At 37.1% G+C, this 22667-nt stretch overlaps 2 protein-coding genes and 1 long non-coding RNA gene across 4 annotated transcripts in view; 1 reads left to right on the forward strand and 2 right to left on the reverse strand.

Annotated features, from left to right (window-relative positions):
• The window catches only part of FH (fumarate hydratase), a 37986-nt gene extending 24431 nt beyond the window's left edge, over positions 1 to 13555 (reverse strand). The window contains exons 1-2 of one of the 2 annotated variants that reach the window (XM_088150335.1): positions 13329 to 13555; positions 931 to 1065 (exon numbers count right to left, since the gene is read on the reverse strand). In XM_088150335.1, coding sequence (XP_088006461.1) covers positions 931 to 1065; positions 13329 to 13448 — 255 coding nt within the window. In that variant the 5' untranslated portion in view covers positions 13449 to 13555. The remainder of the gene's footprint in view (positions 1 to 930; positions 1066 to 13328) is intronic. The other variant, XM_088149821.1, reaches the window with a different exon arrangement.
• A 125-nt stretch (positions 13556 to 13680) lies between these two features.
• On the forward strand, positions 13681 to 18166 carry LOC148217202 (uncharacterized). Its single transcript, XR_015798304.1, has 3 exons — positions 13681 to 14360; positions 16018 to 16120; positions 16841 to 18166. It is a non-coding gene; the product is annotated as an uncharacterized LOC148217202 (long non-coding RNA).
• A 949-nt stretch (positions 18167 to 19115) lies between these two features.
• Positions 19116 to 22667, reverse strand: part of SDHA (succinate dehydrogenase complex flavoprotein subunit A) — a 45600-nt gene continuing 42048 nt past the window's right edge. The window contains exons 14-15 of the mRNA XM_088149102.1: positions 22144 to 22257; positions 19116 to 20103 (exon numbers count right to left, since the gene is read on the reverse strand). Coding sequence (XP_088005228.1) covers positions 20017 to 20103; positions 22144 to 22257 — 201 coding nt within the window. The 3' untranslated portion in view covers positions 19116 to 20016. The remainder of the gene's footprint in view (positions 20104 to 22143; positions 22258 to 22667) is intronic.

A 22667-nucleotide genomic window follows, 5' to 3' on the forward strand; every position in this document is an offset into this window, starting at 1 on the left:
TCTTTCTTTTCTATTTTTTTCTATTTTCTTTTCTGCACCTTCTATTTTTTCTTTTTTTCTTTTAGTTTGTATTCGTTTTTTATCTATGTAATTGTAATTTTTAGTAAATTAGTATTAAAAAATACATCAAAATAACCAAAATATCCAGTGAAGAACATCAAGGCAATGTTTCCACACTGTTCTTAATTATGCATCCTTGTTGCTGTCTAAACCACTGAAATAAATAGTCCTGGGTTATTTATTGAGTGATAAATAAAATTAATTGTGGAGTGTTCTAAAATACAAAGATAAGAAATACACCTTAAACACAAGCTAGCATTGGTCTGGTACACATATTAACTAATTAGCATTTAAGAATTAGGAATGGCAACAGCACACTGGCCTACTTTCTCATACTTTCTTCCACTTACTTGTTTGTTTATGAGAAGCAGACCCAATTTGAAGACCTACAGTGGTACCTCGGGATACAAACACCTCTACTAATGAACTTTTCGGGTTACAACCAGCTCCGGCTGCAAAAATTTACCTCGATGTGCGAACTCTGCCTCGGGGTACGGTCATTTTTCTGCCCTGACACGTGGTCCGCGGCCATTTTTCCGCCCGACACGTGGTCTGCGGCCATTTTTCTGCCCCGACACGTGGTCCGCGGCCATTTTTCCGCCATGCGGTGCCCGGCCGTTTTTGCGCTGCGCGGCGCCCGGCCATTTTCGCACCGCACCGCGCTGCACCCGGCCATTTTCCCACCCCTGACGCGTGGTCCGAATTTCCTTCGGGTTACGACCAACTTGGGATACGCCCAGAGTCATGGAACGGATTAAGTTCGTATCCCGAGGTACCACTATACTTCTAACCTTTAACTTTGAGTAAGCTTGCATCTATGTTAGATCTAAGTCTACATTCAGAGAATGAATTCAGGTTTGAATCACTTACTGGCATCCGTTCAGTTGCACCACCAATCTTAAAATTCATTGTAGATCTCACAGTCTGTGCACCATAATACTTGTCATTTGGAACACTGAGTTCACCAAAAGTATCATATTCAATTCTAAAAGATGGCTGACTAGCCTAAAAAAGGGAAAAGACAAATCCAAGTGTAAAAATGAAGCCACTTTCCCTGTAAACCAAAAACAAACAAAAAAACCCAAAGCCACTGTAAAGATACAGTACACATAAATATTCTTGTTTTCAAAACTGGCATGTATAAAAATGCATGTCCCAATAAAAAAACATTTCAACTACTGTGAATCAGTGAGGAGAAATAGAATGAAAAATAAGGCTGGTACTGCTGGCATCAAGCACTGTGTTTACATTTATAGAGATACCTCCCTTATGGCACAGCAATTTGTTTTTAAAACTGACTGTTGTAATTTAATTTGGTACTCTAAAAGGGAAAATAAACAGTTCTAAGAGAAGGATGATGCAAACTTCTTATCTATGCAATTTATTTTATTAGATGATGGATAGAAGAGTTCAATGTTAGTCACTTTTTTACTATTTTGATGGAAAATTTTTCTCGTTTTAAAAAATAAATGAGAATCAAAAGTAACCTGGTGAGGGGGCTAAAACCCAGTCAAGATTGCTCCTTAATCTGAGAATGCCCTATCAACTACGATAAGAAAAAGTAGCCACAAACCTTTAAAACAAATTTTTAAAAAGTGCTGAAATTGGGCAGAATTGGAATGCAAAGAAAGCTGCCTTACAGGAAGAAAAGAAGGATCTATCTCAGCAGAAAGGCACTAAAACCAGCAACTCAGAGAGTGGTAAGTCAGGACTTAAAATGCTAGAAATTCTAAAGGACAGAAAGAGGTCACAGCAGAGACACGAAAGCCTTCAGGGAATTTTTTCTTTCTTTCTCAAGACCCCTCTCTGTGCATTTGCCTGTACTGAAAAACTGGACAGAGGGTTGGACTAGATGACCTCCAAAGTTCCTTCCAACCCTGTGACTCTATGAAATCCACACTTCTTCTGAGGTGGACATAATATTCCATTGATCAACTAAGCCAGTAACTTAATCAAAGGAGATAAAATTAGTTTGGCACTGTTCATTTGTGTCAAACTCATGCTGGTTCCTAGTAATTGTGACATGTCTATCTGAGTGCTCACAAATATGTTGTCTGATAATCTGTTTGAAGACTTTGGCTAGCATAAATGTCAAACTAGAGAGCCAGTTTGGTGTAGTGGTTAAAGCACCAGGCTAGAAACTGGGAAACTGTGAGTTCTAGTTTTGCATTAGCCACGAAGCCAGCTGGGTGACTTTGGGCCAGACTTTGTCTCAGCCCTAGGAAGCAGGCAATGACAAACCACTTCTGAAATCTTCCAAGAAAATTGCAGGGACTAGTCCAGGCAGTCACCAGGAGTCAAAAAACTGACTTGAAGACACCAAAAAAAAAAAAAAAAAAAAGTCAAACTGACATATCTAATTTTCCAGGTGTTCCTCCTTCCATTTTTGAAGATGGGGATGACATTTCTTTTTCAGTCTTCTAGGACCTCAGTAGTCCTCCAGAAGTTCTCCAAGATTGTTGAGAGGAGTTCTATGATCACCTCTACTAGTTTCTTCACTTCTCTGGGATATAAATCCATCCAGCTAGATGGTTAAGTTCTCTCTTGCCTTCTCCCTGCAGTTTCCTCCTCCTCCCAATGGCACAACGATAACCAGATAGGGCTCTTAATTCCCATCTGACAGAACTCAGATGCAAAATAGGAGTTAAAAAGTTCTGCCTTCTCATCACCACCCACTCACCGTTTACTCTTTGGATTTCTTTGTTTCTAGTAACACTTTTTTGTTGTTCTTGATATCTTTCACAAGGGTCAGCTCATTCTGAGCGTCTGCCTTTTTGACAAGAGTTCCTACAGTTTATGGAGATTATTATTTCCTATATGTATCCCTTTTTCTCTTTAGCATTTTAACAAGCTCTGCATGTATCCATGCTGACTTCTTAGATTTCTCCCATTTTTCCTTCTTGTGGGAATTGAGACTTCATCTCTTCTACCTCATTTCCTAGGTTTTCCCAACCTTCCTGGATATTTTTCTCCTTTAGGATTTTAAGACACTCTATCTGACCTAGAGTACCTTCCCTTAGTCATCAAAATTCACTCTTTGAAAATTCAAGTGCAAGTCTGACTCTTCCAAATTTCTCCTCCCATAGATATCACAAATTCAAAGATAACACATTAGTTTTTTCCCAAGGTCACCTTCACTTCTTCAACCAATTCCTCTCCAGCAAATCAAACCCCTTTGTTCTTTATAACATTCTAACAAATGAAACTGTCAATGAAAGAGGACAAAAATTCCTTGGACCTCTGATGACATTCACAAACCTACTAAAGACCTGATTATTTTCCCAGGCTTTGAGGTAGGGTGAAGGCTGAGTCCCTGCTGGATGTTTTTTTTAGTTTATATGTTGTCTTTGGGCTGCTTATAATCTCTTTTTTGTCATCCTTGTTGTTGTTACTTTTTAAATGCAAGCCACCCAGAACTGTTGGGAGCAGGCAGCTTATAAATTGTATTAATTAATTTTATATCATTATTTAATACATCTTGCAAAAAAACCAAGAATGCCTACACTATGGGAGAGGTCCCTGAACTTTAGCTGTCATCAGATTCACATTTAGCAACTGTGGCAAGGAGCAAATTCACAAATTATACTTAGATGCTTCCTCAGCCAGTTCAACTTAGTAATTATTATTCTCACTTAAACGTTCTCCCTAGGAAAATGTATCCCCACTGCTACAAAAAATTATTGAATATATTTTACAGTGGCAAAGCATACCACAATGGAGGCTATACCATCAAAACAAGAGTATGACCAATCAATTTTCAGCAGGCTTATTAGAGGATATTCCACATATACACATCATACATCATACATATCTAATTGTCCTTGCTTGCCGAGCAAGCAAAAGGGAGAAGAAAGAGCTCTTAGTCCTCAAGTGGAATGGAGGTAGATCTTCACTTCAGAACATAGTACATCCATCTCTTATACCTATATTTCAGATGAAGCTCTGCCCAGTCTGTACATTATCATCTATTTAATCAAGGCTGAGTCCATCATTTTCAGTTGTTCAGCCAGTCTTCCATTTCTTATGTATATCACATTGTAGCATTTTAAGTTACAGAACGAGATACTGTTGTCTATATTCAATGTTGTTTTAACACATTCCATCTTGTTTCATTATACAAGATTTTACCAGTTCTCTGATACCCCATTACTGCTTTCTCAATTCCAGATGATGTTCAAGAACATTAAGGAGGTACCTGGCGTTGGCTAAAGCCAAGGGCAGAGCGTGATGTTGGCATAACATGTTGAATATAGATTTTGTTGGTCAGCAATGTCCAAACCACATTTAATTTTCTTTTATTAAACTTATAAGCCACTGAACTCTATCATGACTCTCTAAAAACCTCTTTTCAGCTTTTTAAAAATCCACGCTCCCATAGACGGTTTTAGGCCTAGTAGTTCCTAAAGTAATGTCTATATGTCTATCTGTATTTGTGACATGCGTATGTGTGTATGCATATATATACTACTAACTATATTTAGAAAAATGGTAAGGCTTTCACCAAGCTTTCAAATCTTTTACTGTGCTTAATGTGTTATATTTACACTTTTTGTATTTATTTTAAATGGAAGCCATCTTGAGTACTTATATAAGTAGAAATGTAATACACATGCCCGGTAAGTAAATAAATAGGATTGACTCTACAAAGTAGCCTAGTGCTGTTAAACCTGCTTTGTTGAGGATGGCTGGGAGTGATATGTAACAGTCTATAAAGTCTTTCACTGTTTTTACCAATTCTCCTGCCCTATTAGTGTGATCTTTCTTTCAAATATCAGTTGACTAGCAGCATTATATTTATTAAGCAGTGGAAAAGTTCATCTTGTATGTGTGCAAAAGAGAAAGAATCTTGAGCTTTAAGGTAAGTTGCAAGTTTTAATTTCTCTTTTCTTCTGATAGGGCTTATTTCTCTCTCTTAAGTATAAGCACTGGAGCTGAGGTTGTATGCCTTATGACTGCATAATATTTTCTCATGGAATCTAGCAATATATGTTATGAAAGGACCTCAGTTTGTTACTTGAGAACAAAGTTTCTCACTAAAAATTGAGCTCTGCATTATTAAATATTATTATTAATAACAATATAATATTAAGTATAATATTATAGCAAATTATAACAGCAAAGACACGGGCAGGGGCTGACCTCAGAATAAATTACAAACTGCTCATGTTCAAGTTTCACGTTAAGGGAAAGCAGAAGAGAATATTTCAACTGGTAAAGGTAAAGCAGAAGAATATTTCAACTGGTTCTAGTCATGTTTCTCAGGTATCTAATCTTAAAAATAAATGCTACTACAATGACAGTAATTTGAAATATTATAGTTAAACTCTAAAGCATTATTTCTATATTTAAAAGGAGAGCCAGTTTGGTGTAGTAGTTAAGGCATCAGGCTAGAAACTGGGAGACTGTGAGTTCTAATCCAGCCTCAGGCACAAAGTCAGCTGGGTATCCCTGGGCCAGTAACTCTGTCTCAGCTCTAGGAAGCAGGCAATGGCAAATCACTTCCGAAATCTTGCCAAGAAAACTGCAGGGGCTTGTCCAGGCAGTCGCCAGGAGTCAACCCTGACTCTAAGTCCCCCTCCCCAAAATAAAAAGATTCACACTTTATTCTTTTTAAAAATTATTATTTAATATCTATATTTTTAACAATACAATCTTTAATCTTACCAAAAAAAAAAAGAGACTAAAAAGGAAAAAAAAACCCAATATAGTAATATCTACATGAGAAGAGTGGGGGGGCTGAGGCATTTTCAAAAATTACTTTCTTGGCCTGGACTCAGATTTAATTTATCTGATCATTACCTTGGTAGCGAGTCTTCCTTCTGTTCTCAAGGCCATCCTCTACAAATCTTTAAACTAACTAACTAACTAACTAACTAACTTTATTCACTACACGCAGTGAAAAAATGGGATCAAGATTAAATAAAAAGAAGACAAAAATAATGACAACAGATACAGCAAACAGCCTTAGAATTGACAATAAAGATTCTGAAGGGATGGACAGCACTGCCTTTTAGGATCAACTATCAACAGTAGTCAAGAAAAATGACACAGACTAGCACTTGTCAGAGTAGCAATGAAGGCCTTGAAAATGATATTCAGATGCTGGGATATGTCTGTACCTCCAGTGACTGGACCCATACAGGCAATGGTTTTCTCTGCAACACTGTATGGAAACGAAAGTTGGACTCTGAAGCAGCAAGGATAGAAAGAGTATTGATGCTTTTGGTGTGGGAGAAGATTATTGAGAATACCAAGGATAGTCAAGAAAACAATTGGATTATCAAACAAATCAATGCAGAGTTTTCATTTGAGGCACAAATTATCCTACTCTGGATGTGAAGACCTAGCTCTCTGGAGAAGTCCATAATACTGGAAAAGGTAGAAAGAAAGGGAAGATGAGGACAACAAGCAGCAAGGTGGATGGGCTCATTTACAGCAATGACTGTTAGAAGATCTGAAGGACCAGGTTGGGGACACATCATCGTGGAGACAATCTACATGGTTGCTAAGAATCAGCACTGACTTGATGGCACATAATTAATTAATCAATAGCAAGACATCCCCACAGCTATTCTCTAAAGAGTGTTCCTCAGTGTTTCCAGATGAAAGGAGGGCTGGAGCAAAATGGTAGAGTTTATACTTTGGATACCAGATTTAATCTTTGGCCACTCTAGGTAGAACAAAGACAGTATGAAATTAAGGAGAACTGCAGGAATCATTATACAGAAGATATATATTTTCCAAGTCATGGATAACAATTTAGTATTCTGGCCAGCTACCAGATTGCAAGAAATCTTCCAACTATATGATATTGGTAGTTATATGGCCAGGCTCAACATTTGGTCTGGTTTTAATCATTTTAGAATGATAATGGGAGTATTTCACCTCTGAGGCTTTGTACTTCTTTTCCTATTTTTATAAAGAACACAGGAACCTGTTTTCTGACAAATCATGGGAAACAGTCCACATTTATAAATGTCAATATTGTAATGTTGTAAAAAAAAAATTCCAGAATATATTTTAAATGGCTATATATTTCTGTCATTGAATATGGCAAAACACACCCACAAACCAAATGTATAAGCGTGTTGTAGCACTGGATGCTATATGTACAAATGACAATCCCATCTTACATTGCAGTCCTGACCTTTCCCTTTGGAAAAAGTTCTGTGAATATTTATGTGAAGTTAGCCATAAAGAAAATTCCAAGATCCTGATTAGAGCAACTTTAAATTAATCCAAGGTCACAAAATAGTGTACAAAACCTTTCAAATACATGTGCTTTATTGATGACTTCTTTCCAAATCACAGGTCAGTTTAAGCAATTTTTTCAACCATAGCTGTACATTTATTTTGTAATAATTAACTGGCCAACATGATTGCACCATATCATTAACACAGGACAGAAGGTCAAGAAGAAATAAAGTTGCTTTAGCTTAAAATTGTTTTGTAAAAACTGCTAATTCTTCTGTCTGTTCCTTTATAAAACACATATAAACCAGGAATATTATTTAAGTGCCAGATAGTATATTGCAGTATCCAAGTATATTACAGTACCAAGTGTGATTATGTTTTGCTCAGTTATTATATGCAGATTAGTTTTAGGGGTAAAAGTGGCAGAATGTAGCAATTAATTTAGCCAAAAATGTTCCAAACACTACCTATTTTTAAGATACTCCTTTAAAGGCAAAATTGCTGTTAAAAACAGCATTAAAAGCTATAGCCTCCTCTGTGACCTAGCATGATAGCAGGGATGGAGAAGAGAGACAGATCACAGACTAAAGTGCATGTTTGCCTGACGTGATTATGCCAGAGACTGCATGGTTTTTGCAAGACCTTTTCATATTATAAGACTTCCCGTGAAAGTATCTGGCTAAGATAAAAAGGAGTAAGAAACAAAAGTGATACCACTTTCAAAGTCACCTATTCAGGCAAAGCATGTGAATGATGTCTTCCTAATGAACTCACCAAGTTCTCAAGAGAGCAGCCTAGAATGGTAATGGAAGCTCCAACAACACAGATATTTGCTTAAAAAAAAGTGTTAGGTCATCCAGAAGAAGAAGGCCGTAGACATTTTTTACCTCCCTTGTTGTCAATATTATTTTTCAGAGGGTGTTCAGCTATCTTGGACCTGATCCTAACCAATCAAGAAGAACTGGAAAACCAACTACATCATATTAGAAATCAAGATAACTATGGGAGGAAAAATTGAAAGTTTAGTGAAGTATCCTGGATGGGACATGCTGAAAAACAAGATCCTCAAAGCAGAGGCACATGCAATCCCCATGAGAAGGAAAAATAGCTTTAAGAGGCCTATATAGCTCAATATACGCGCTCACTGCCAAGCTGGTAAGTAAGAAGGAGATGTACAGGAAATCAAAGCAGGGGCTAAGAGCCTAGGCAAAGTTACAGTCTGATAACTCCAGGTCATAGAGGTGGAATCAGGAAAGCTGAAATGCAGAATCAGATGAACCTGGAAAGGAACGGAAAATATACTAAAGGGTTAGAGAAAATAAGTAAAAGAACAGTGGCAAAAATAATACTGAGGAATAGGGAGAAAGCTTGACACTTTTTCCATATCTGATTCTGCATGAAAAAAGGGGCAAATAGATTATTTTGCCTTCTTTAAAGCTAACATGACAAGAATCTATGCCTGTAATTAGAAAATTATCAGATTCTAATTCCTGTACTTCTCCTTGCTACATAGAAGAAAACCAAACCAAATTCCACCCAAATCTCAGGCCTTTTAAAAAATTCACCAAGTCCTTATCTCTAGCTTCAGCACCTTCTCCTCCTAGCTTCCAAAACTATATTTGGATAAAATATCGGCCGAATAAAGATCACAGATTTTACAACTTTTCCAGCCTTTTATTTTCTGGGACATAGATGTATTTATTTTTTTGAATTAAAACTGAATTGACAATTCACTGTTATGCATTACAGTATGCATAACATATACTTTATAAATCTATTCCCAGAAGACAGGGTACATGTCAGAAATATTTCTTATAGCTGCAAGAGAGCCAGAGAAAGCTGATTAGTAACAGCATCAGAAAAAGGACTAACTTGGAATCACAGGGTTAGAAGGGAATAGTTCTATGCAAGTATTCAGACAAATGGCATCCTTTTCTGGAACATAGGCAGTGAAAGGGAACTCCTGTTCCCCCAGGTAATTGATTCCATTACAACTGTTCTGTTAGAATCCAACTTTGTATAACTTAAATCCATTATTTCACATCTGCACTCTGAAACAATAAAGAACAAGTTTTTTTTCTGTGAGACATCTTTTCAAGTATTCAAAGGGTGCTATCTTATCCCTGTCTACTTTTTTCAAGAGGAAGAACACCCAGCTTCTTTTAGGTTGAACCTAACTTCAATTAGGTTCTTTTCCTCTAATCATCCTTGTTATTCTTCCCTGAATCTGTTCCAGTTTCTCTGACTCTTTGTGACATCCTGATCTAGACAGAGTACTTAAGGGGGACAGTGATAAACAAAACGAAGTAGAACTATTGCCCATGATTTGGAAAAATAAAATATTTTTGCTGAATACCAAAAGACTGCATTTGCCTTTTTTGCAACCATATAAACCAATTAGTATTTCAAGATCTTTTTCACAAGTACAATTGGCAAGTATCCCCCCCCTCCTTATCTGAATGCCATCTCACTGAAGTAGATAGCTTACATATGAAGGTTAAAACAATCATCAAAAAATACAAATAACAAAACAGACAATGCTACATAACCATATATTTGGAAGGATAACAGAAAAGGATTAAACCATCAGGATAGACTATCAGGGAAAAAATCATTACACCATATTTCAGGTCTTGCTGAAAGAGTTGTTTCCACAGCTTTATGAAAGCCCAATGGGGTTAGGGCTATTAGAACGTCAGAGGGATCTTGTTCCACAGAGTACGCACAGCTACAGAGAAAAAAACATCTCCTAGCTTGCACAAGGTGGCAATACTTTACAGCTGGGATTTGGAGTGTCCAGCTGAACTGGAACTTACTGGTCAGGCAGAAACAGTAAGAGAAAGACAGTCCCAAGGGTATCCAAGTACTTAGCCATATAAGAGCTTTATAGATGATAATCAACAATTTGCATTGTACCTGGTTTCTCAACAATAATCAATACAAGATTTCTGTTTACTAAGTGAAGAATTCTTCATGTATCTCTCTTAAATTTTATTTTCAACCTATTTTACTGATCTGTCAAAATCCTTTTAATTTTAAATATTTTTCAAGGATAATAATATCCCACCCAATTTTATGTCATCTACAAATTTAATAAGCATTCCTTCCAACTCTTCACCCAGTAATTAATGATAGGTTGACAAGTACAGGGTCCAAGACTAAATATTGCAGCTTCCCAGTTGATAGCTTTCTTCAATTTGTTAAGAAACCATTGATAAGCACTCTTTGAATATGATTTTTGAGTCAGTTATATATCCATTTAATTAGATTGGTAATCTGTATGTTGGTAGGAGGACGCGGTGGCGCAGCGGCTTAATGACGCTGAAAGTTGCCGGCCAGAAATGGTCGACGCTTTAGCGGTTCGAGTCCAGCCTTCGCGTTAGCAGGGTGAGCTCCTGTTTCCTCCCCAGTTCCTGTAAACCCAACAGTTCGAAAACTCACGTGAGTAGATAAATGGGTACTCTCACTCCGGTGGGAGGAAAAATGCTGGCGGCGCCTTGCAAAAAAGAAGTCAGGAGCAGTTGCCAGTAAGCACGAAAAACTGTGTGCGCCCAAAAAGGGCGCGAAGCAATGGAAACCCTGCCTCCTGCGCTCACCAGCTGGGCTCTGCTCTAGGAAGGAGGCTCTGGCAAACCACTTCCGAAACAATTGCCTTGAAAACTGCAAGGACTCGTCCAAGCAGTCACTGCAGAGTCGGTAACGACTGAGAGCAGATTAAAAAAAAAAAATCTGTATGTTATGGGGTACTCTGTTATAAGCTTTGTCAAAATATATTATATCCACACAATGTATAAGTCACAATGTAGAAATCAATATCTTTCTGATCTGCTCTAGAATCCTCCCAAGTTTAAAATCTTTAGTTTCCTTTCTTCTTCCTTTCCTCATAACAAGAACAATTGCTCTCCTCCAGTTATTTGGTATTTCACCAATTCTCCAGGGGTTAAGGTTTCCCTCAGCAAACATTAGAACTGGAACTAGCACAAACAGCCAATCAAGGATGCAGGTCTCTGATAGCTGCAGTAATTGCAAACTAATGAAGATTTTATGAAAGAATTTCAATAACTGCTATGTATCAAATGCAAGTCCTTCTTATACTGTATCAAAATCAAGGTTCAAATTCTTGCAGTTTTTTCTCCCAGCCATGCAGTGCAATGGACTTGTCTTTTTTTTTAAGCTGGAGCACTTTTCTCTTGCCCCGTATTATAGTAATAGTCTAGTCTGGTTTCAACCTATTTGCTTCCTGCCTTTCCAAAACTAACACCAGACGTTCTTAAAGACTTAGTTTCCCTTAAAATATCATCTTTACATGAACATAATGACCTGATGTTCCAGTGACTTCCATTTTGTCAAAGTGTCCCCTACTGGTTAATAACATGTCAAGAAAAACTAATCCTCGTATGCTGTCTCCTACTCTTTGAAAGAAAAAGATATCAAAAAGACAAATCAGGAATTTCCTGGAAGAACTCCTGGCAAAATTTATCTCCCAACAGATAAGAAGTATATTAAAAATCCCCAGTGTCATTGGTTTGAAATGGGCAGCCCTATAAATGGTATATATAAATAAATATGTCATGTCTCTTTGAAAGATCTGCAGTTTGATTCTGGAAGGCATCATCCACATTTTCTCTTCAGTTGGATGAGCAATAGCATACGTCACATGGATTTTTTCTTTTTTTTTAGCATTAGTGCATTGATAACAATGCCATGAACTTTATAAGACAAGGATTTTGATTTTGCACTGAGTGGCTTAACAAGCCTCATTTACAGCAATATTCCATTTCTTTCTATGGTGTACAAATCTTTTCATGAAGTCCTAATTTATGACATTTGTTTCTAACCTCACAGTCCAAAAGGCCAGCAGCATCAGGAGGCTGGGCTCAAAACAGGCAAGATGATTGCAGCACTGCAATCTAAGTCCCAACCCTTTTGAATGTGCATCAACACTGCACACGTATACGAACTCTGATCACAGTGCTACAACCACCATCTTGCCTGTTTTGACCACATCCATGGATACAACTGCCACAGTCTCTAAGACGTAGAGCCCACATTTGGGATGCAGCAGAACTTGAACCAAGGACAAATAATAGCTGCTACATTACCACACACTGATACTCATAGAGCCAGCAGAACTGCCTACATGCCAACTCACTCATAGGTATGAAGCCTCTTGGAGGAGAAACTAAGGGAATAGCAAACAAACAGGACCAGAAACAAATACTTGTTTTAAAAAATCATAAACCATTATCTAATCTATCTTTGCCCTGAGTTGCTTCTCTCTCCATGCTCTTCTGTAATTTTTATTCTCACTACAAAATGGATAAAACAGCAAATACAGTTTGGTTGGTCAAAACTACTTTGGAAGGAATTAATAAAATCCTAGTAAGTAAAGGAAAGATCCTAGTAAACAGTAAGAGAAAGATCTCAATACATGTAAAAAAATAGGTATGGCAAAAAAAAAAAAAAAAAAATGAGCAGAGTTAAGAATTTGTGGGGTTTTTTCCCCAAAACATTTTTGGTCTTGCTTCCAAAGTCAAATTTGAGTTTCGTTGTACATGAAGGTGGGGATTGTGCTTTAGCTGACTATTAGTATTGCAGCAGTGTTACAGCAATGCTGCAATCCTATATCTATTTACCTTCATTGAAAATAATACGGATTACTTCTGAATGGTACGTATGAGATACTTTGTTAAAATTGCTATCCTTTCACATATTCAGTTCTCGTTTCTATCAGATTATATCAGATGTAGCAACCGGCATATTCTGCTCTACGATACTGTCATTCCTCCTGGGTTGCATCTTGACTAGTATCAACTAGCACGCATTTGTATTTTAGAAACAACTTCAACAGCGAGGGCCTTCCAGCACCGGCACTTTAGAGGCGTTCAACGTGATGGCGTCATTTCCTCACTCCTCTCTGCCATATTAACCTCGTCAGGGCCACAATGAGTGGAGTCCAAACCTCCCTCCCTCCTTTCCTGACACTAGCAGCCGGGACAGCCCGGAGATTGTCCAAGGTCACCTTCCAGCATTTATTCCGCCCCCCTCCCCGACACAAGGAATTACACGCTCACCATTCCTCGTTGCAGGGGCTGACTGTAGAAGCAGCGCAGCAGGCGAACGCTTTGGACCTGGGACGCGAGACCGCTCGCCACACAACAAAAACGATGGAGAGGAGGCAGCGAGCGATGCATGGTGGCGGAAGGGTAGATACCTGGGAGGAGGAGCCAGGAGACAGAGTAGAGGCAGCCAATGGCAGTGCAAAAAAGGTAGAAGAAGGACCCCGACTTGAGGAAACTTCGTGGCCCGCAGAGCCAATCAAGAAAACCGGGAGGAGCTGAAAGCGGGCGGAGTCTAAGAAAATAAGCCAATGACACAGCGGCGGGGAAAAAAAGGAACAAGGAAAATAGAGTTGGATCGAGTGAACCTCCGGCGCATTATTGAACAAGTGCGCATGCTTCACTTGCAAACGAGCTTGCGCAATGACTACGTTGATGCGTTTTGTGTGTCCTTTTTGGAGAAGCAAATACATTTTTGATAGTCGTGGGAAAAATCGAGAACACAGAAGATTTTCACCTATGCCTACTTAAGCACTAGCAATATTTCTTCCTCTTTCCCTCCTTTTTATTTCTCTTTAAACCATCTTACTTAATGAAGCGTCCTTGAAACGAAAACTCTCAGGCTATTTTGCAATCTGGAATTACTCTAAGCTAGTTTATTATCAACTGGAAATTTTTCGCATTTGCTTTTTGTGACTTAGAACCTATTAGAACAGTACCTATTTCACAGCAAGATCTTGTACACGAAAGTTATTAGAAACTGCCTGATTTGTTCAGATTTTTTTTTTGCCTGTATATTTTCCTAGTAATATCTACAGTATTCTCCAACTGTCCTTTTTTCCCACCTCTAGTAATGAAAATAATTTCACGTAATAGATGCATTTTGTATTTTTATTATAGGGGAAACGATTATTTCCTTATTTTTCATTCCAGCAGCCTTGGAGAAATTCAGAATGTGGTCAACCATCAGTTGTATATCTGTTGAGCCCAGTTGGTATATGTGTAGTCTGCTCCCACATTCCATCCAGGATGATAATTGATGCAGAGGTAGCTTGAATTTTATTATATTTACTTTTCTTTCTGCTTTTTAAGATTTGATAAATAGTTGTTCAAAGTTGAAAATTATTACTGTTTGATAACTTGAACTTACTCAGTATATTCGTTTTGCATTAAACATTTCAGGTTTTGTGTTCTGTTTTCTGTCTTGCATGGGATGCCATTAGATATAAATTTCAGTTCATTCTTCCTTAAAAAGGTTACACTCCCTTAAGTCAATCTTGAATCCAGATGTCTACATGGGAATGCCTATGCAGTTTTCTTGGCAGTAAAACAGAGGTGGTGTTCCATTGTTGCTTTCTGGAATGTTCTTTTGACTTCCCGGTCTATCCAACAGCCTCAGATTTCTTGGTGGTCTCCCACTGAAGTACTAATCAGATACAACTCTGCTTAGCTTTTTTCAGACTTCTGTTTCTAGCATTTCACTATACAGGGTGTCAGTCTTTTCTCTTTTTTCTTTTTCTTCATAGTTAGAAAGACAAGAAATTACATTAGTTTTGATTACTGTAGTAGTTTGACTCAGGTTCCTGCTTAGGGCAGCCAGCTTACAATGGGCAGGATGGTGCAGTGAATGATGCCTCTGAAAGGGGCAAGGCTAGGGCTTATAGGGACTCACATAGGGCTGATGTACTAAATCTCAGTGTAATGATGGAATTCTTTCTGTTCCCCCAGTCCAAAAGGGTGAGAAACTGCTAACGTTTTGGAAAAATTTAGTCAAAATCCAGTGATGCAGATTCCAGGAGCTGTGTAGTAGTTATAGGGTCCTAATCTTTGATTGTCTAATGCTGTAACCAGTAATGCTTATATATTCTATGGCCAGCCAAATCCAGGGACATTTCTGCAATTATAGAGTACAGGTTCCTGCCTGAATAAAAGGAGCACACAGAGACTCCAATTTCTCTTTGATACCTCAAGTGAAGACTTAAACAGAAAGGGTGAGGCTGGGGAAATTCCTTTTGATTTTGCTCAGCAAAACTCCTTTTCCCCCTTCCCTCCTGGATGCTAGGATTCCAAAATGATTAAACTTTTGTTCTCTCACATCGAAAGGGAAGGTTCCCCAGAGTACATGTCATTAGGCATGTTCCACTCCGGAAGCAAAGGTGTTGATTCCCTGGCAATTGAAGATGCTAGCTATCTGGAGTGCTGGCCCATCTGGGGGCTTACTGGCCCTGCCTATGTGTGGTAGACTGTAGAGTGAATGAGGCTTGTCCATTCAGTATAAATGTGAACATTGAGATGAGAGGATCGTGGGTGTAAAGATTAAAAGAGTCATACAAGTTAAGAGCTTTTGCGGATGACTCGGTTTTGGCAGACCCTTTAAAGGAAATTGAACTCTTAATGAGTAAATTAAAAGAATTTGGGGCATTAGTGGGTTTCAAGAGTAATAGAAGACAAAGATGTTAACAAAAACATGAAGATATAAGATCAAACAATTGATGAATAAAATGGGTTTTAAGATTGAGAAGAAGGTAAAATACCTGGGTATAACTATGACAAATATGAATTGTATGTTATTTCAAAATGACTATATTAAGACATGGAATGAAGTTAAAAAAGATACGTCAAGATGGGACAAACTACAATTGTTACTGTTGGGTAGAATTTCTGTGATTAAGATATTTTATCTAGAACCTTATTTTTGTTTCAGACGATTCCTGTTTTGACAACTGATGTACCATTTAAACAATGGCAGAAGGATATATCTGAATTTGTATGGCAAGGAAAAAAAAAACCCACAAGTCAAACATAAGGTAGTACAAGATGCCAAGGAAAGAGGAGGATTGGGCCTACCAGATCTGAAATTATATTTTGGTGCCTGTTGTTTAGTTTGGATGAAAGTGTGGGTGTAGTTAAGAAATAGAAGGCTATTGGAGTTAGGAGGACATGATCTGAGATTTGGGTGGCATGGATAACTATAGTATGACAAAGCTAAGGTTAATGTAGATTTCAAAAACCATTATGTCAGGTGGGCCATTCTTTGAATATGGAATAAATATAAATTTAGGTTCTGCCTAAACAAACCTTTGTGACTTGCAGCACAAGAAGCATTTTATAGACAAGAAATTATAAGTAAACATAAATGATTAACTTATCATGATGTACTAGAATTTTCTCAAGGGAATTGTAAAATAAAACCAAGAGAAGATTTGACAATAGAAGGGTATCCTTGTCAATGGTTTTCTTATGTACAATTATCAGAAAGATTTAAAGTGGATAAAAGATTTTATGGTTTTTAAGACTGAGTTTGAAACAGAATTATATACTAATGAACACATTATTGCTAAAATGTTAAACTTTTATTGAAATATGAAACAGAACAAGTGAAAGAATATATGATAAAATGGGCTAAAAACTTTGGTTACAATATACAAATGGGAAAATATATGGCTCATTGGATTGAAATTTATATTATGTTCTAACTTTAAAGAGAATTTTTATAAAATGATGTATCATTGGTTATTTGTCACCAGAGAAATTGTCCAGAATGTATAAAGGAATCTTTGCTGGAAATGTGAACGACATGAAGGCACATTTTATCCTGTTTGGTGGATGTGTAAAAAAGCCAAAATTTTTTGGATAAAAATACATATATTAATTCAGAAGTTTTTAAAGTACAGTTGACACCAGAGGCTTTTCTTTTGGGACTAATGGACAGGCAACTAGAAAAAAGTCATGGAACTTTGTTTTTATGTATGACAGCTCCAGCGAGATTATTATATGCTCAAAAGTGGAAAGGGTTGACACTACCCACAATGAAGAAATGTTTGGTGAAGATGATGGAACTTGCAGAGATGGCTAAATTGACTTCTTTGATTAGAGAAAAGACAATATCTGCATTTATGGCTGACTGGAAACCTCTTATAGATGTTTTGCATGAAACAGAAAAAAATGCACTTATGATTTGTGGTTTTGATGATTAGAAAAAAAATTGGATAATAGGAAAAAAGTGAGCTTTTTTCTGTAATCATGGAATAAGAGAACTTTGTAATATTTGCTGCAAAGGAAATTGGAAGCTTCTTTCTATTTCTTTTTACCTTTTTTCCTGCACTTTTCTTTTTTCTCTCTCTGTTCTTTTATTCTGTATTAGTTTGTGTTAATTTTTATGTTCTCTTTAAAACTTTTAATAAAATTAAAAAAAACTATAAATGTGTACACTGGATGTCAAGAAAGCAGACTTTAGTAATATCAGACCAATTATGACAAGAGAAACTCACCAAAAAGTGAGCTCAGGATGAGTGGCTGTTCATAAAAAAGGGAAATAGTAAAAGTATTATCCCAAACAATTCCTGGAAGGGGAGAAAATTGAATACAGAATAAGTCAGTATTACTGTATGAGTACTTATGAATACATACTTTTATAGTTTGCCAATTGTGGATTAGATAAATTGAAATAATCATGAATCAGTCTCATTAATTTCAAGCAATTTGCTCTTCTCTGGTTAACACAGGATAGTAAAGAAACCATGGGTTGTTTTAACCTTGATTTTGTAGTTTATGACTTAATATCTCCAGGTGTCAATGTCCCATGAACAACTACCTTTTATACAAGAGGCTCTACCCCTCACCTAACTTTCTTTGACTTAGGGTCTTTTTTAATTAAAAATAAATAAGTGGAAAGTTAGTAAATTGTAAAACAAAGTGTTGTTCTCAAATATAAGTTTTATTTACCAAAATGTTCCTTGTTGCCATATACAGTTCAGAGGGATCTATGCTTCAGAGAAAGGAAAAACAAAGTTATAGCTGAGTGCATTGTTCAGAAGTGTGCCTTCTTACACAGAAAAGAAGTCCAGGTAACAAGAGTAATGGAAAGTACATCAGAAGGCTTGAAGAAATGGTAGGGACCAATCTCATTGTTTTAACCTTGTCTTCTAATACAAGTGGATATTTTGTGAGGGCAAATGCTCACGATGGCAGTGACTCTGCAAGAATATTGATAATATGCTCTCAAAATTCCAAATGTACTCACAACACAAAATGGTTAGGGATCCATTTTGACATATTTAATTAACACACCATTGAATAGTGTGCTACCTGAACCTATTCTATCACAAAACCTGGAATATGCATTGTGCTACATAATTTCTATGATGTTTCTGTATCTTTAGGGAATTTCAGAGAAATTGGATAAATATGGTGTTCATATCTTTGAAAGAACACTCAAAACTGCTTAAGGAGGCAAAATGGACTGTTTGCTTCCAAGATCAAACCAGCCACATTACTTTGCTTTACCTCACTTCTCTTCTGAGGCAGTTCCCTATAATTGGAAAAGGGTTTTGTTCATGGGGAAAGAGTGCATAGAATCTTCTGCCAGCTACTGTTGATGGGCTGAGGCTAAAAGATGACGCAAAGCATCTCATCAAGGCAAACCAATCTTTTTGCCTCAAAAAAACTGTCACCACAGTGACACAAGGCACCTGAGGTGCATGCCCAATAAAGAACATATACAGGGGAGTTTGCAGTGACTGTCACTGACTTCAAAATGGCAGGTATAACCAAGTAATCAAAGCCCCACTCCTTTCTAATGTGTGTTTCATGTAAAAAAGGGCAGGGCTTCATTCAGTCACACCCAACATTTTGAAGCTAGTGACTGCAGCTGGCATCTGTTATGTGCTTCACAGATAAATTAAATCAAACAGTTCATCCTTTATAAAACAGAATAATCTGAAATATATTTATCTGCACATGATACAGTCCAAATCAGATTAGGATTATTCTGTAGAACCTAAAAACATACACATGCAACAGTTAAGAGTGAAAATACAAGCGTTTTTTTTGTTTAATATGTTCATGTTTAAAGTTACAGCATATATAAAGCCAATTTAATGTCCATGCAGTCAAAAATCAGAATGGTTATAAATCTTGTAAGACACTTTAACAATGAAATCCAATTATTTTATCACTGATACAACCGTTAGAAAGTTACATACATTTGTAAGGTATGACTCATCAGATGCACATCAAAAACACTCTAATAGTTATCAGTTTAACTTTTATTTCTCTTACCCCAAATTGTTTTTAAAACACCTATTTTAATTCAGTATCTCACTAAATGAAAAGGAAAAAAGTAGTTTTAGAGTCTGTAACAAATAAGAAAAGCTCATTTGAAGTTTAATACATCTGATTTTGTAGCATTTCATAAAATCATAAGTTATGGCTGCAGCAATTACATGTTTAAATGTCATCTGAAATGTAGGTTACTAAAAGCTATAATGCAGTAATAATTTCTGTAAGCATAAATCAATCTATTAAATTATGTTCTACATTATGTTCAACAAAAGGCCCTCATTTCCATCATACTGCATTTATTTTCTTAATATAACAGACTAGAAATTATTACAGAGCTGGAGAATCAAAATAAAGTTAATGTATGCAAACCATGAGCAGAGTTCCTGGTGTCCTGAGAAAGTTAGAAACTGACTTGCATGCAAGAACATTTTGAGATTGCAATATACAGCTCATGTCTCAAAGTTAAGTTTTATAACACATGAAACAGATATAAAATTAAAACAGGTTTTGGATTTTGAAGAGTTTGAGTTAACATGCTATTTTTATCTACTGCAATGGATAATAGCTGCCTCATAATAAATGGTATATTTGCATGTGCATTAAGAAACTCCTAAAGAACAAAAAGGTCAAATCAAAATGACTAATAAGAGCGAATAGCTGGTGGAACTGTAGCACAATCTTCTTCATTCAGGGTTTTATCAATTACAGGTCTATAATTCAGGGTAACCTTTAAAAAAAGAAGGGTACATCCCATTAATAAAGTACTATTTGCATATTTTTCCTCTCATTTGCCTTATCAGAATTCCAATTTTATGCTTTAAGTTGATACTAATCAATTCTACAATTTATTATGATTTATTGCCATAAATATTTAAAATATCTATATGAAGAACATTCTGTGAAAGAAATCAGGTCTGTGAAAGAAATATTACCACATTCATGCTGAAATTGTATTTTTTATTTCGGTAACTTAAGTGGCACAACTTGTATAGCAAAATTTTAATTCAAACTTCAGGTCATATTTAACTTCAGTGAATCTTCATTCTCCAGACCAGTTTAAGTTTTACCTACACTGTAAAGTGGCTTAGTAAGTATTGAAACTATTAAAGCCATGCCAACATACTTCTACAAATTTATCCCTAGTTGTATGGAACAAGATAGAAACATGTAAGATGCTGTTCCCCTAGGATCTGTACAGAGCCTTTAACAAATATGCTGACCATCTAAGCAGGACCAAGAGGTTTTATTTAACCTCCTATAGCATGAATAAATAGATTTTATTCATCATCCCAATCTCCTGTCCTACATCAATTGTAGTAGATTCTAGTTTCCTCACCTAGCAGATGCCCAAGAATCATATACTAGAGATGATTAAGTTATTTATTTAAAGCAAAACTGGGAGTATTGTAAGCCACATTGGTGACTCTAAAAAGGCAAGATTATACACATTACACTATTTTGATATAATGATGGTCTAGACTAGGGGTTGGCAACCTATGGCCCATGGGCTCAATCTGGCCCGCCACCCCAAATCATCCAGTCTATAGTCCCAAAAAGAAATACAGGTAATCCCCGGGTTAAGAATGCCCAGTTTACAGATGACCCATAGTTAAGAATGGAGCCTGCTGTAGCAAAATTCAAGTTAAATACACAATGGTTCAAGTTAATTACACAATACTACTTATGCAGTATTATACAATAATACTGTTCTGGCTTACATACAAATTCAACTAAAGGACAGACCTTGAGAACAGAACTGCTCCTTAAACTGAAAACTACCTGTACAGTTAGTCCTCACTTAACAACGTTAATTGGGATCAGAATTTATGTCGCTAAAGAAGCAGTCACTAGGTGAAACATCACATGATCATGGCGCTTAGTGATGGCAGTTCCAGTAGTCCCGATTGCAGTTGTTAGGCAAGGACAATGCCATCGTCAGATAAGGACCTCCCACTTCTCCTGCTCTGTGCAAGCTGCCAGCTCCGTCCTGCTGCCTTCTCCCCAGGCCAGCACAATGAGCTCCTTTCGGCAAACAAGCCTCCACCCTGTGCGTCCTGGGGCTGCACCCAGCACCTGGATCCTGGGCCAGCAGTGGGAGGAAGATGACAAAGGTCAGCTCAGAGTGGCAGGGGTAGGCAGTGGCAGCAGAGTGCAGGGCTGCCAAAAGGGCAGAGATGTGGGGGAGATAGGAAGGTGGGAGGAGGTGAAGTTGCTAAGTGCCCAAATTTTGATCACATGACTGCAGGGGTGCTGCAACTGCCGTAACTTTGAGGACTAGTCATAATTACCATTCATTCAGCACCGTTGTAACAAACAATCACTGAACGAATGGTTGTTAAGCAAGGACTACCTGTATATCCACCTGGCCTGTGATGGTCCTAAAACAGAATTCAACTTTATAATTCTATTACAAATCCTCCCAAAGTCAGTGTATTCATCTGGCAGAGAAGGAGAGAGCAGCCTGCCATCCACTCACAGAAGAAGGTTGCTGACTCCTGGTCTAGACTCAGTGCAGCCAGGAAGCCTTCAGCTTTCATCTTCTCTGCCTCGGATATTGAAAAAAATAAAAAGATGGATGGGAAAAGCATACAGTTGATGCTCTGAGCTTCTCAAGGAAAGGCAAGACATAAATACAGTAAGTCCTTCCTTCAAGCAGAATATTCTCTATTGTTTCTAATAATTTCTTTAATCATTCTCTTTCATGGCCCGTGTTACTAGAAGTAACATACAGCTAGATAAATATTAAAGTCAAGGAGATGTTCCATACCTTCCCAGTCTTCACATCTACATAAGAGAGAGTATGTTTTCTCCAATGCTGCTCAAATGATTTCTTCTGCTGTCCTTGGGCTGGTTTAGAATAATCATATTCATCTATCCTAACCTAGAACATAAAGTACATGTGAGGGAATACCAACAGTTTGAAGCTCACATTCAGAAAACATTGACTATGTTTCAAAACAGTGTAACTACTATAGTTTTGTTAACACACAGTAAATAGTAAATGTAAGTGTTGGTCTTCAGACTGATACAGATTCAAGTGTCTGTTACCTAAACAACCCAGCCCTTATATATTTTAAAAATATCCATCTCCTCACTATTTCACCATAAAGCTGTGAGAAAAAGACTCAGAAAGTCCCCAAGATAATGGTTCTAAAAGGAAAATACTTATTAAACTTTTTAATGAGGACTCCAAGCTTCATGCTTGGAAAAAGTTTTACGTACTTTCAGTTCAGGCAATTGCCAACAGCCTGACAGAAAAGCTAGCTTCACTGAGAAAACTTAGAAACGTTT

This window comes from Python bivittatus, unplaced genomic scaffold, assembly GCF_059951505.1.
Source record: "Python bivittatus isolate LINGU-HERP-01145 unplaced genomic scaffold, Pbiv_v1 ctg000000_np1212, whole genome shotgun sequence".
Taxonomy (NCBI): Eukaryota; Metazoa; Chordata; class Lepidosauria; order Squamata; family Pythonidae; genus Python; species Python bivittatus.